This window comes from Odocoileus virginianus, chromosome 26 (genome assembly GCF_023699985.2).
Source record: "Odocoileus virginianus isolate 20LAN1187 ecotype Illinois chromosome 26, Ovbor_1.2, whole genome shotgun sequence".
NCBI lineage: Eukaryota > Metazoa > Chordata > Mammalia > Artiodactyla > Cervidae > Odocoileus > Odocoileus virginianus.
Genome location: NC_069699.1, coordinates 12,188,782 through 12,202,817, shown reverse-complemented (window position 1 = coordinate 12,202,817; position 14,036 = coordinate 12,188,782). Strand labels below are relative to the sequence as shown.

Sequence of the window (14,036 nt, the reverse complement as noted above, 5' to 3'; positions counted from 1 at the left end):
GAATGTGTACATTTAGTTTAAAATCGCATTCCATGCTTTCCCAGCAGATGTGGCTATAAACCAGAAATGTTTGAATTTGATCCAGCCTGTTATGGTAAAAGATATTTAGACTCAGAAATTCAGAATATTAAATGAAATTAATGAAAATATCTTCATGGCTGATTGACAGTGACTTTTTGCTCCTTACTAATAATGTGGGAGATTTTTGCCTGCTCATGACTGAAAATAGAGCTTTTCAAAATTTATTTGGATTGTAACCCTTTTAAAATCTCCAGACCAAAGGCCACAATCTGGTCAATTGGTAGCTGACTTTCTTTTTACATGACTCATCTTGTCTTAGGAGATGATGATGAGATTCATGTGTCTAGCAAGGCAAGGTTTATTTATTATTCGACTTGGCTATCCAATGAGAAGTTTTGGGAATTGAGCTCTTATTTCTACCATCCTATTCTATTACCAGAGAAATCTAATCTATGACCTGTTAGCTTATAATTCTTAAAATAACTTTTTTCCTGTTTACAAAAGTAATGGATACTCATGGTTGATAATTGGAAAGTACAAAAAAAAATCATTTTTGTTTTCTATTTTAAATTTCCAGATGAGAGATCAGTCTTATATCCATCTTGTCCCAGAGGCCACAGCTTTCTGTTGTAATGTCAAGAGCTGGGAATAAAACAACGCAGCTTCTACCCACTTCTTTAATTTGGAGATTATTTCCCTTAGCAATCCCATTAGTACCCAGCCCACAGCTAGTGCTCCCTGAGCATCTGTGGTACCTCTAACCTCACGTGCGCTCTGGGATGTGCTTTGCAGGTGACATTCTTAACACCCTGGCTAACGTTTCTGGTCGTAAACACCCATCCACGGTTCAAGCGAAGCAGCTGAAGATGTGTCTCCCCCTCATGCCTGTAGTGCTTCACCTGGTAACGTCTCAGGTATCATCTTTTTTGGGGGAAAAAGTGGAGCTGAGAAACATCAACTCAGACACAACATTATCATTTCTTTCTTATACATGGCTTTCAGGATTTAATCTATGGAAACTCTCATCACACAGGTATTTCGACCTCAAGTTGTAACAGAAGAGTTCCTTTTCAGTTACGGAACTATTCTTGTGAGTAATGCTGAATTTTTCATGTTCCTAATAAAAATGTGGCTGTCCCTACTGTTTGTGGGATTTGGTGTCAGAATGAAGTAATTTTAAAATCTTAGTGGTATTTATTTGTCTCTAGGGAAGTGACCTTTTTGTATTTTTATCTGTTGACTGTAATAAAATTTGACATTTGGGGAAAAATACATTCTCTCCTGATAATGCATTTTGTTTAGAGACAGACCCAGGTAGGGTAAATAAGTCCATAGAAAAGATTTTCATAGTGTTTGGTATTAAACATCATGAAAAGATTTAATATAATGAAATTGGTAAAAATGGAATTCTGGAAACATAGTATTATAATTTACTTTGGCTAACATTGTCCAGCTATGTGCATGCAGTGTCTCTTTCTGTGATGACATTTCTTTAAGTGGAGCTCAATTTAAGCTTATCTTTAATTTTAATGAGGTGAGTAGCAGTGAAAAACAAATCACTGTATTATCTTTCACTTCGATTTTTGCTCACAAAAAAAATAGTCTTTTTGTTAAGGTTGTGGCTTGTGAATTATGTTATCTTCTCCCCTTGCCTGGAACACTTACAATATATACTGTTGATAAAACAACGAGCTGTACAAAGGGAAAACGAAAACATTTGTCACACAGCCTATTCTGTCTTCCTTTGATGTTAATAATAAACGCTGAGCTGAGATTTTAAAAATGCCATATCAGATAGGTGTCTTGTTAAAATGAAGTAAATATCTCAATTTTATTGCTGGTTTGGAATAAAAAAAATGATTACTATCCACAAGTGAGGATATAGTTTTCTAGAAGGTTCATCATACAGTAATGTATGATGTTTTGAAGTATGACTCTTGAGTAGAGAGGTCACTGACTTTTGTAAGCAGTGTGTTTAGTCAATGCAATATAGGTTCTTTTGTACTCAACTTCAGATCATTATCATCCCTGAATCTTGAATTCTACAAAGCATATAATTTTTGCAGCACATTCATGGATTTGCAAATTGTGAGAATTTTGTTTGCCACCTCCTTTAATATGCTTTCTAATCTTTTTAAGGACAACATGGGTATCGTTTTTAGCAGCACTATAGTTCTATGTTTATACCTCCATTGCACTGATATGTTGATGCCTGATAATAGTAATTTTGCCCTTGCAGCCCTCCTTGGAATATTTTGGCCCAGTGTTTGTTTGTTTTGGCTAGGTAGAGTTGTCCTGTGTTCATTCTCTTTATTTTTCCCTCGTGTAGTACTTTGCTGTGCTTACGTTAACTGAGTACAGTTTAGATTTTCAAGGAACTATCAGGAACTCCAATATAGAAGTCTTTGTGGACTTTCATCTGTGTCTTTCAGGGAGACATGTAACCTCTACTTCATGTAACCCATCTGCTCCCGCCGAGGAAGGGCCGTCTCACCTTCTCCCAAGAGGGAGTGCACCCTTTGAGGGGTGGGGGATGGCTCAGTAAGGGTTTGCTTCACATAGGCACTTTCAGGGAATGGAAGATAACTTGCTTGGTTCAAAGGTAACTGTGATACTGAAAATTCTTTAGCAGTCTTTCCCTTGATAATGTTGCTCAAGTAATAGGAGTTTACACACACAGTGGAAAAGGTCTCTTGGCTCTGTTTGGGCCATTTTCCTAGTTTGAGTCGCGGCCAGTTCCAGAGTTCTTCTTGTAATTTTTTTTTTTACTGCGTCTGTTATTTGGCCTTAGCTGTGCGTCCGTCTTTCTTGACTTAGTGTTGGCCGCAGTGATGAGACACTAGTCCAGGGAGAGGAAGTGTTGATTGAAGTCAGGGACCTGGCTGTAGTTATCCACCCAGTTCTGGTGCGTGTTTCTATGAGCTGTTGAGAGTTGGCTGTTGCCTCTGTGAGTTGATCCACAGTCTGTCCAGAAGATGCCACAAATACTGTTGTTAGTTACAGTGTCTCTCCAGTGCCAGAGGCATAGTCTACTCCTCCCTTGGACGGAGTAAAAACCCCTTGGAAGTTCACGGTGCAGGATCTGCACATTGAAATCCTTGAGTTTTCTGCTTGAGACCAATTATTTTAAGAGTTGTCTAGGCAAAGCTTCCCTGGAGTTAAGAGGGTTTGTTTGTTGATTTGTGTGGGGTTTTTTTGGGAGGGGGGGCAGAAGGTGGGGTGTGGGAAGGTTGCAGAGCTATTAATGCCATGTAGGCTAGTGCATGGTGCTTCTCCCATCCCGGGAGCATAGGGGGACCACACCGTTCCCATGTACACCTTTAGCACTGTGCTTGGAAAGCCTTGTTTTCCTGGTGCTCATGCCCAGTCACCCAGTTGTATTTGACTCTTTGAGACCCCATGGACTGGAGCACAGCAGGCTTCTTTGTCAGTGGGATTTTCCAGGCCAGAGTACTGGAGTGGGTTGCCATTTCCTTCTTCAGGGGATCTTCCCCACCCAGGGATCGAACCCACGTCTCTTAGGTCTTCTGCATTGGCAAGTAGGTTCTTGACCACTAGCGCTACCTGGGAAGCTCTTTAGATAACATTAAAGTACCTACTATTAGAAATAATTACTCTCCAGTTTTATTCTTAGAAAATATATTCAATTGAGGCTGCTCACCAAAATGATATGTATACAGAAAAATGGAAAATAAAGGCAAATATAAAAGGATAACAGGCTGTAAAAGGACAACAGGCAGGTCTGTTGTCCTATTATATTCTAAAAAAGAAAAGTGAAAGTCACTCAGTCACAGCCCCCTGGACTATATATAGTCCATGGACTTCTCCAGGCCAGAATACTGGAGTGGGTAGCCTTTCCCTTCTCCAGGGGATCTTCCCAACCCAGGGACTGAACCCAGGTCTCCCACATAGCAGGCGGATTCTTTACCAGCTGAGCCACAAGGGAAGCCCAAGAATACTGGAGTGGGTAGCTTATCCCTTTTCCAGTGGATCTTCCTGACTGGGAATCAAACTGGGGTCTCCTGCATTGCAGGCGGATTCTTAACCTACTGAGCTATCAGGGAAGCCCTTTATATTTTAAAAATGCACATTAATTTGAGGTATTCAGGCGTTTGGTCCACCATTAGTAGCTGTTATCTAAGAACTTCTTGGGCTTTTATGCTCAAGGAGCTCTCCAGGGGTTGCTGGCCTGCTCACGTGGGTGGAGACAGCAGCCATACTTGGTGTGATCTTCACTCATTAGAAGGGTCCTGAAGGCACAGGCTGGAGGGGCTGTTGGAAGTTTGCTTCCCATTGGTTTCTGTTTTCATACTGGTAGGCATGGTTTGCCTTTTGACCTGTAGGTATCATTTTTTAAAAATTTATTTTGGTAGAAGAATTCAGGATACTTTTTGTATTTGGAGGCCTGAGTGTAGGCTTTAGCTCCCCCCAACCCCCACCCCACCCAAGCAAAAGGAAGGTTTAGTCTCTTTATGATTTAAAGAGGCACGTGTTTGGAAGCAATTTAGTAGGACACTTTTAAACCATTATTAAGCTTTCGAAGGGCCCAGGCCAAAGAGGACTACACAGCTGATGATTGCTGTTTTTACTTCTTATTGGCAGAAGCAATGTGTCATTGTACCTGCCTCCCTCTCCAGTAAGAGGGGGCAAAAAAAAGGTACCCAGGGACACTTACGCAGTAAAGCATCTGGGGAGGTGCTATGGGGAAGTTCCAAGGTGAACTTCAGCTTAGTTCTTTCGTACCTTCAGTGAATTGGGCTGGGAAACAGGAAGCAATGCTATTAAGGAAATCTGTTTGAAAACTCATGATGTTCACTGTGTTTCTTGTGTCCTTCTGAAAATACTCTTGACTAATGAGCTGAGGAAGAGGACTTAGTTGTGTTTATTCTTAAGTTCTGGCCTCATTAGTTTATGAAAGTTCAGTGGTTATGTGGTGGCTATAGTTTTTTACAAAAAGAAAAATTCAGATTTTCAAATGAAAGAAATGATGAAATGATTCTGGTTTTCACACAAGAATGTGATTATAATATCCATCATCAATAGATTTGCCAATCCTGGGCTTTAAGAAAAGACCCTCTCCAGATTTTTATTTTAAGTGAGTGTTGGTCTGTTGATAGATTTTGACTTCAGCTGTAGAAGATAAAGCAGAGAGCGGGTACTCTTATATTTTTATTTAGTATTTTTTGACTGTGTCACACAGCTTGTGGGATCTTAGCTTCTGGCAATGAATGCGCCAAATCTTAACCAATGGACTGCCAAAGGATTCCCTTATATTTAAAAAAAAATGATATTATATATTTGTTCATTGCCACATGAGTGTTCTTGTTAGGAAGATTTTTCCTTTTCTTAAAAATTGTTTATTTAAAAAAAATTTAACACACCCTGAAGTCATATACCCACCTTGCTTAGAGAACTTATTCTCAGCTTCTCAGAAGCACTGAACAGTAATGTGGGGCACTGGTCTACCCTGGAGTCATAGCTGTCTTTCCTCTCCCCCACCTAGATGGGGCCGTACTTTTGCCCCACAGTCCTCCACCTGATGAGCCTAGTTGTGGAGTAGCTGCCCACGCTGGCTGCTCCTCTGTTGAACTCAGCTTTGAAGCTCACACCATCAGAAGATGCCTGGTGTAGTGTGGCCATCTGCAGATTTTTCTGGGTCATTCCCCCTCACTGCCATGGTCTTTCAGCACCGGATTCGCTGTCATTGTTAGAGAATCAGGTATCTCTGTGGAGGTTCCTTCTAGCACCTCATCCTCTCAGCTCCTCGACCACCTGTCTTCCCATGGGTGTGTCTTTCCCTCCCTCAGCGGCCTCCACCCGTAGCCTTATTTTCAGCATCATACTCTGTGGCTACTACACCTAATTTTCAGCTCACTACCCCTGCTCCTCATCTCCAACAGTCCTTTAATTCCTCCGGGACTTAAATTGGCCTTACCACTTTGCTCTCACCATCCTGCCCTCCCTGGGCCCGGTTTCCCTGAGCTTCGAGTCCCTGGTTCAGCCCCTGTCCCTACCTTGCATATACCCGTGATCCCTTTCCTGTCCCTTCCTCCGTTGGCCTCCTGTGGCAAACCCAAGTGCTGGTTCACTTTAATTCTCTACCTCCCTCACCCCTGCTTTGAGTGACTAAGTATGGCTTGAGAAAAACATGAGGAAAATAGCTGGTCTCACTTTAAATTCATGACTGCTCACTTCAAGCGAGTCCTCTCTGCAGACTGGGACATCAGGTTCCTTTTCCTAATTTATATACCTTCACGCTCACCTGGATGATTGTTCATACATTCCCTCCTCTCCTTGAATCTCCAGTGTGTCCTGCCCTGTCCTCACTCTCACCTGATTAATTCCTATTACACCGAGAATGAAGAGAAAGAAATCAACCCAGAGAGATTTAAATTGGCAAATCAATGAAACATTCAGTAGGGATTTTTAAAAATTTAAACAGAGGAAGTATAAGGAAGAAAATAAATTAAAAGAACCCTATGGTTTCACCATCTAGAAAACTCTTGTTGCTGTTAAAAAGAAAAGGAAAAAAATAATACATGTACCTAGTTAGAAAATTCTAACAGTGCAGAAAGGCAGAAAATGAGTAGTGAAAGTATACCTCCTGATCCAGTATTCTTCTTCACAGGGAGCCTCTGTGAATGGTTCCTGTGATTAATGCCTCAAAAATCTCTGTCCACAGCTATGTTCATGTGTTATCTACATATTCTTCAAAAATTATACAGAAAAATTGTAGTATTAACACTGTCTCTTTCTTAAGCTGTAGACATTTAAGTAAATTTATTGAAATTGAAAGATACCTTTCTTTGAATTTTTCAACATCAAATTGTGAAATTATTTCAGCCAAATTGTTAAAATGTCTCTTATTTATTACGTATATAATTTGGCTGAAATAATTTCACCTGATTTCAAAATAGGGACAATGACTTTTGCTGAATAAATAGGGATTTGATGTTGAAAAAAATTCTAATGACTTTTGTGTGTTAACTCAATCAGAGACTTCCTAAGAATGTTATCTTTCCCCTTTGGGATAAAGAAATTAGTGCCTGCTTATGACATGAAATTTAGAAACTGTAGAAAAATGTAAAAAGAGTATAAAAATCACTTGATTCCTACTACCCGAAGTAAATCATGGTGAACACACATAGGCTCATATGTTCAGTTTTTTTTTCCCTCTGCAGAGTTTTTACATCAGAGTTCTTTTAAAATCTCCATTTATTAACATTTTTATGTTTTTTTCAGAGTCATATTAAATCAATAGACTCAGGAGAAACTAACATAGATGGAGCTGTAGGTGAGTAGATCATGGGATATTTTGCATCTTTGCTTGAAGATTTTGATACTGTGACTTTGGACATGTAAATAAACATCTATAATAATTAACTGTATTTCTAGGAATGATGGCATCGGAAGAATTTATCAAGATCACGCTATCGGCTTTTGAAGCAGTGATACAGTATCCTATTTTATTGAAAGACTATTGCTCTACGGTCAGTTCTGGCTGCTTTTGAAAAAGATATTTTTTGACTTACTTGGTAACTGTCTATAGGGAGATTACTTTACATGTACTTGGTCATACATGTTCCTCACAATGAAATAACTGTTGAGAAAAGCTGACCCTGGACAGGATGAACCTAAGAAATCTCTCCCTACCTTGTTGACTTATTTTGGGGTTTTTCTTTGCTTATTATTTTCTTTCCCTTCTGGTCCACACCTTACTCACAGAGTGCCCCTTGTTATTCCTGGCCTAGAGTTTCTCAGCTTTGGCACTGGGCTTCCATGGTGGCTCAGATGGTAAAGAGTCTGCCTGTAATGCAGGAGACCCAGGTTTGATCCCTGGATTGGGAAGATCCCCTGGAGAAGTGAATGGCTACCCACTCCAGTATTCTTGCCCGGAGAACTCCATGGACAGAGGAGCCTGGTGGTCTACAGTCCATGGGGATCACAAACATGACCGAGCGACTAACACCCTCACTTTCAACCTTGCCACTCTGGATGTTTGGAGATGGGCAGTTCCTTGTTGTGGAGGCTGTCCTGGGCATTGAGAGATGTTTAGCAGCATCACTGGCCTCTACATAGTACATTTGGAGGCTCCCCTCAGTTGCAGCAATCAAAAAGGTCTCTACACATTGCCAGGTGTTTTCTGGGCATGTTTTTCCACTATTGCTAGTAGTCCATCTGCCATTTACACATCTGCTGTATGTGTCTGTTTCTAGGCTATATTTTTTGTTTCATGAATCTCTTTGTCTAGCCCTTTGCTGGTACCAGCTAATTTCTTCCCATCATAGTAAACCTGGAAACCATGTCTGCTTCATGCCTTTCAACATTTTTCCATTATTCTTGACCCTATTCTCTCCAAATATTTTATGGGATCAGTGTGAGAAAGTCACACAACCTGGTTGGAATATTTATGTGTTTTATATTGGAATTATAGATTAATTTTGCAATAAGGAGTTCATGATCTGAGCCACAGTTAGCTCCAGGTCTTGTTTTTGCTGACTGTATAGAGTTTCTCCATCTTCAGCTAAAAAGAATGTAAACAGTCTGATTTTGGTATTGACCATCTGGTGATGTCCATGTGTAGAGTCTTCTCTTGTGTTGTTGGAAGAGGGTGTTTGCTATGACCAGTATGTTCTCTTGGCCAAACTCTGTTAGCCTTTGCCCTTCTTCATTTTGTGCTCCAAGGCCAAATTTGCCTATTACTCCAGGTACCTCTTGACTTCCTACTTTTGCATTCCAGTCCCCTATGATGAAAAGGGCATCTTTTTTGGGTGTTAGTTCTAGAAGATCTTGTAGGTCTTCGTAGAACCATTCAACTTCAGCTTCTTCAGCATTACTGGCTGGGGAGTAGACTTGGATTACCGTGATATTGAATGGTTTGCCTTGGAAATGAACAGAGATCATTCTGTCTTTTCTGAGGTTGCATCCAGGTACTGCATTTCAGACTCTTGTTGACTAGGATGGCTACTCCATTTCTTCTAAGGGATTCTTACCCACAGTAGTAGATATAATGGTCATCTGAGTTAAATTCACCCATTCCAGTCCATTTTATTTCATTGATTCCTAAAATGTCGATGTTTACTCTTGCCATCTCCTGTTTGACCACTTCCAGTTTGCCTTGATTCATGGACCTAACATTCCAGGTTCCTATGCAGTATTGTTCTTTATAGCATTGGACTTTACTTCCGTCACCAGTCACATCCACAACTGTGTGTTGTTTCTGCTTTGGCTCCGTCTCTTCATTCTTTCTGGAGTTATTTCTCCACTGATCTCCAGTAGCATATTGGGCACCTTCCGACCTGGGGAGTTCATCTTTCAGTGTCCTATCTTTTTGCCTTTTCATACTGTTCATGGGGTTCTCAAGGCAAGAATACTGAAGTGGTTTGCCATTGCCTTCTCCGGTGGACCACATTTTGTCAGAACGCTACACCATGACCCGTCTGTCTTGGGTAGCCCTACGTGGCATCGCTCGTAGTTTCATTGAGTTAGACAAGCTCTATACAGTCAGCAAAAACAAGACCAGGATCTGACTGTGGCTCAGATCATGGACTCCTTATTGCAAAATTCAGGCTTAAATTGAAGAAAGTAGGGAAAACAACTAGACCATTCAGATATGATCTAAATCAAATTCCTTACAATTATACAGTGGAAGTGACACATAGATTCAAGGGATTAGATCTGATAGAGTGCCTGAAGAACTGTGGATAGAGGATCATGACATTGCATAGGAGGCAGGAATCAAGACCATCTGCAAGAAAAAGAAATGCAAAAAGGCAAAATGGTTGTGTGAGGAGGCCTTAGCTAAGAAAAGAAGACATGATAGAGGCAAAGGAGAAAAGGAAAAATATACCCATTTGAATGCAGAGTTCCAAAGAATAGCACAGAAAGATAAGAAAACCTTCTCCAGTGATCAATGCAAAGAAATAGAGGAAAACAATAGAATGGGAAAGACTAGAGATCTCTTCAAGAAAATTAGAGATACCAAGGGACTATTTCATGCAAAGATGGGCACTATAAAGGACAGAAATGGGATGGACCTAACAGAAGCAGAAGATATTAAGAAGAGGTGGCAAGAATACACACAAGAACTATACAGAAAAGATCTTCATGGCTCAGATAACCATGATGGTGTGATCACTCACCTAGAGCCAGACATCTTGGAATGAGAAGTCAAGTGGACCCTAGGAAGCCTTACTATGAACAAAGCTAGTGGAGGTGATGGAATTCCAGCTGAGCTGTTTCAAATCCTGAAAGATGATGCTGTGAAAGTGCTGCACTCAGTATGCTGCAAATTTGGAAAACTCAGCAGTGGCCACAGGACTGGAAAAGGTCAGTTTTCATTCCAGTCCCAAAGAATGGCAATGCCAAAGAAAGTTCAAATTACCACACAATTGCACTCATCTTACATTTTAAGCAAAGCAATGCTTAAAATTCTCCAAGCCAGGCTTCAACAATATGTGAACCGTGAACTTTCAGGTGTTCAAGCTGGATTTGGAAAAGACAGAGGAGCCAGAAATCAAATTGCCATTGGATCTGTTGAATCATGAGAAAAGCAAGAGAGTTCCAGAAAAACATCTGCTTCTGCTTTGTTGACCACAACAAACTGTGGAAAATTCTTAGAGATGGGAATACCACACCACCTGACCTGCCTCCTGAGAAATCTGTTTGTGAGTCGAGAAGCAACAATTAAAAATGGACATGGAACAACAGATTGGTTCCAAATTGGGAAAGGAGTACATCAGGGCTGTATATTGTCACCCCACTTGTTTAACTTATATGCAGAATACATCATGTGAAACGCTGGGCTGGATGAAGCACAAGCTGGAATCAAGATTGCTGGGAGAAATATCATTAACCTCAGATATGCAGATGACACCACCCTTATGGCAGAAAGTGAATAAGAACTAAAGAGCCTCTTGATGAAAGTGAAAGAGGAGAGTGAAAAACCTGACTTGAAACTCAACATTCAAAAAATCAAGATCATGGTACTGGTTCCATCACTTTATGGCAAATAGTGGACAAACAATGGAAAGACTGAGAGACTTTATTTTTTGGGCACCAAAATCACTGCAGATGGTGACTGCAGCCATGAAATTAAAAGACAATTGTTTCTTGGAAGAAAAGCTGTGACCAACATAGCATATTAAAAAACAGAGACATTACTTGGCCAACAAAGGTCCATCTAGTCAGAGCTATGGTTTTTCCAGTTGTCATGTATGGATGTGAGAATTGGACCATAAAGAAAGCTGAGCACCAAAGAATTGATGCTTTTGAACTGTGGTGGTGGTGGTGAAGAGTCTCGAGAGTCCCTTGGACTGCAAGGAGATCCAACCAGTCAATCCTAAAGGAAATCAATCCTAAATATTCATTGGAGGGACTGATGCTGAAGCTGAAACTCCAGTACTTTGGCCACCTGATATGAAGAACTGACTCATTGGAAGAGACCCTAATGCTGGAAAAGATTGAAGGTGGAAGGAGAAAGGGATGACGGAGGATGAGATGGTTGGATGGCATCACTGACTTGATGGACATGAGTTTGAGTAGGCTCCAGGATTTGGTGATGGACAGGGAGGCCGGTATGCTGCTGTCCACGGGTCGCAAAGAGTCAGACATGACTGAGCTACTGAACTGAACTGATAGATTAATTTGCACCGAGTTGACTTCTTTGACACTTCTCATCAATGACTATATTTTACCTTGATTTATTTTTCTTTCTAACGTATAGATCTGTGCGTCTGACCCATGTCACTTTCCTTTTTTCTAAGAAACTTAACATTTCTTACAAGGCAAGTCTACTGGCAAAACATTTCTTCAGTTATTGTTTGTGTGAGAAATTCTTTATTTTTCCTTTTATTCTTGAGGGATAATTTCACTCAGAATTCTAGGTTGGTGTTTTTTTTTTCCTTCTCAGCACTAAAAATATTTCATTCCAGCATGATATATCGGGTAAAATGACCTGAGATCAATGAGCTAGCTGTTAGTATGAAGTTTTATGTTTCTTTGGCTAGGAGCCAAGCTGTGTTTACTGTTTGCTGTAACTGTAGGTTTCAGAGGCTAAAATTAACATGTAACGTCCTTGTTTTGTCTATCCTGTCGTCTTCAGGTTTCCCTAACAGCACTTTCTGGAATAAAGCCTGTGCCTTGCAGCTCTCTCAGTTGTAATCCTGGGTTATTACACAGGAGCCCCGTTGATGTTGTGGTGAGGGGTGGTGGAGCGGGTAGAGAGCCACAGCCCCTAGGTTTAGGTCATATTCCTTTTCTGAGTCTGTACGCCTGGGCTGTGACCCTCACACATACTTCTCAGCACCCACACCCCCATGCCCCAGTTAGTGAGATGGGGAGGCTTACAGGGTGTTGGAATTGGATATTTCCCCCCCAGCTCAGGTTTTGGTAAAACCTGAGTAGGTTCAGCCTTTGGTAGAATAGTGTCTCTTGAGTCCAGCCTTTGTTAAGGAGAAAAGAATGCTCTAAACATATTTCAGAATGGTTAGTTTTTCCTTTCCTCTGCCAGAAGCATGAGACTTATCTCTGGTCTTCAGTCTGAGAATCTGGTGGGGCTCTGGGAGGTAAAACTTTTGGGAGGTGGGTGGTTGCACTAAGGTTGGACCTCCAGGAGGTTTTATCATCTCAGACACCAATTCTTAGTCAACCACTGTTGAAGTTTTATACCAGTTGCTGGCTCCAGTGGCAGCTTCTGCTCCTGTTAAGCTATGATTTTCTGTCTTTGCCTTTCTCTTCAGGTCTAGGGACAGTTGGTTTTCTTTGTGACTTGACTTCTCTGATTTATCTGAGAAGAGTTGTTGATTTTCAGTTTGTTTAGCTGTTTTCTTCTTGTGAGCACGGTTATGATAGCTTTCCAGCTTTTTTTTTTTAGAAGTTATGAATGGTTATCATATTTGTAAACATTTTATATATATGTGTGTATTTATATTTTGTAAAAGTCATGATATCATACACACCTTAGAATTTTATCACTGTTGTAAATGGTGTCTTTTTAAAGTTATGTTATTTGATTGGTTGTTGTAGGGACATTGGGAAGAGTATTGATTTTTGGCTATTCATCTTCTGATAGTCTTGCTTTTTGGACCATGCTTAAGGGTCAGACTTATAGAATTGGACATGTAGATAATTTTATTTTGGTCCCACTCCTCTCTTAATATGCTCTCTTAAACCTTCAGGGTGGGTGTTGAGCATGTTGATAGGGGTTGATGGTGAGATGTATTTCTCTTCTTTGCATAGTTTTTGCTTTTGACATAACTGGGAGTTTAGAGTATTCAAAATTCCTTTGTGAAATTCGAGGTGTATGCTTTAAGTGATGTGACATCACTCAGTGAAAGAGGGTAAAAAAAATCCCTTGTCCTTATGGTTCTTGTACAACTGTCTAGCTATATTATCATGTGTAAATTTATTTTGTGAAGTTGAGCTAGAACAGGGTAATACTGATGGTCCACTACCCATGTGTGGAGATCCTGACCTGTGTAGGACATTCTTTCACTGGTTTGGAAAACAGGAGGGTGGTGCTGGACTGTGGGCCACTTCTGCCTTTTGCTTTGGTGAGAATGAATACATATCATAGGATCAGGAATCAATGCAGGTATAAACAATAGGAATTTCATTTATTGTCACCAAAATAGTTCACGAGGTGAGACAGTTGTTTTGAGAATTAGACAGTGGGAGTGGTTTGTCCTTTCTTCATCATCTGTTTTCATCCTGGGGTAAATTGTTATTTTGGAGTCGATTTCAAACCATATTTGATAGTGCTCTGTCTGATATAACAAGAAAATCATAGAGGTGGTATGTCTAATGGACTTAGATCTTTTGAATCTGTGTCTCAAAACCACCAAGATTAACTTGTCATAGCACTTTGATGTATTTGTGAAAACCTGAGGATTGTGTATCTCCTTTTTTCCCAGTATTTTGATGATTGTTTAAACTTGATTAATGATCACCAGCTTAAGTGTATATTAATTTGACGGTTCAATGTCAATGCATGCCAGGCAGATTTTGTATTACAT

At 40.4% G+C, this 14,036-nt stretch overlaps 1 protein-coding gene across 5 annotated transcripts in view; it reads left to right on the top strand.

The window, feature by feature from the left end:
* Positions 1–14,036, top strand: part of ULK4 (unc-51 like kinase 4) — a 487,767-nt gene that overhangs the window by 144,145 nt on the left and 329,586 nt on the right. For all 5 annotated transcript variants that reach the window (XM_070455485.1, XM_070455483.1, XM_070455484.1 and 2 more), the window contains 4 exons: positions 814–935; positions 1,055–1,111; positions 7,264–7,315; positions 7,417–7,511. In XM_070455485.1, coding sequence (XP_070311586.1) covers positions 814–935; positions 1,055–1,111; positions 7,264–7,315; positions 7,417–7,511 — 326 coding nt within the window. The remainder of the gene's footprint in view (positions 1–813; positions 936–1,054; positions 1,112–7,263; positions 7,316–7,416; positions 7,512–14,036) is intronic.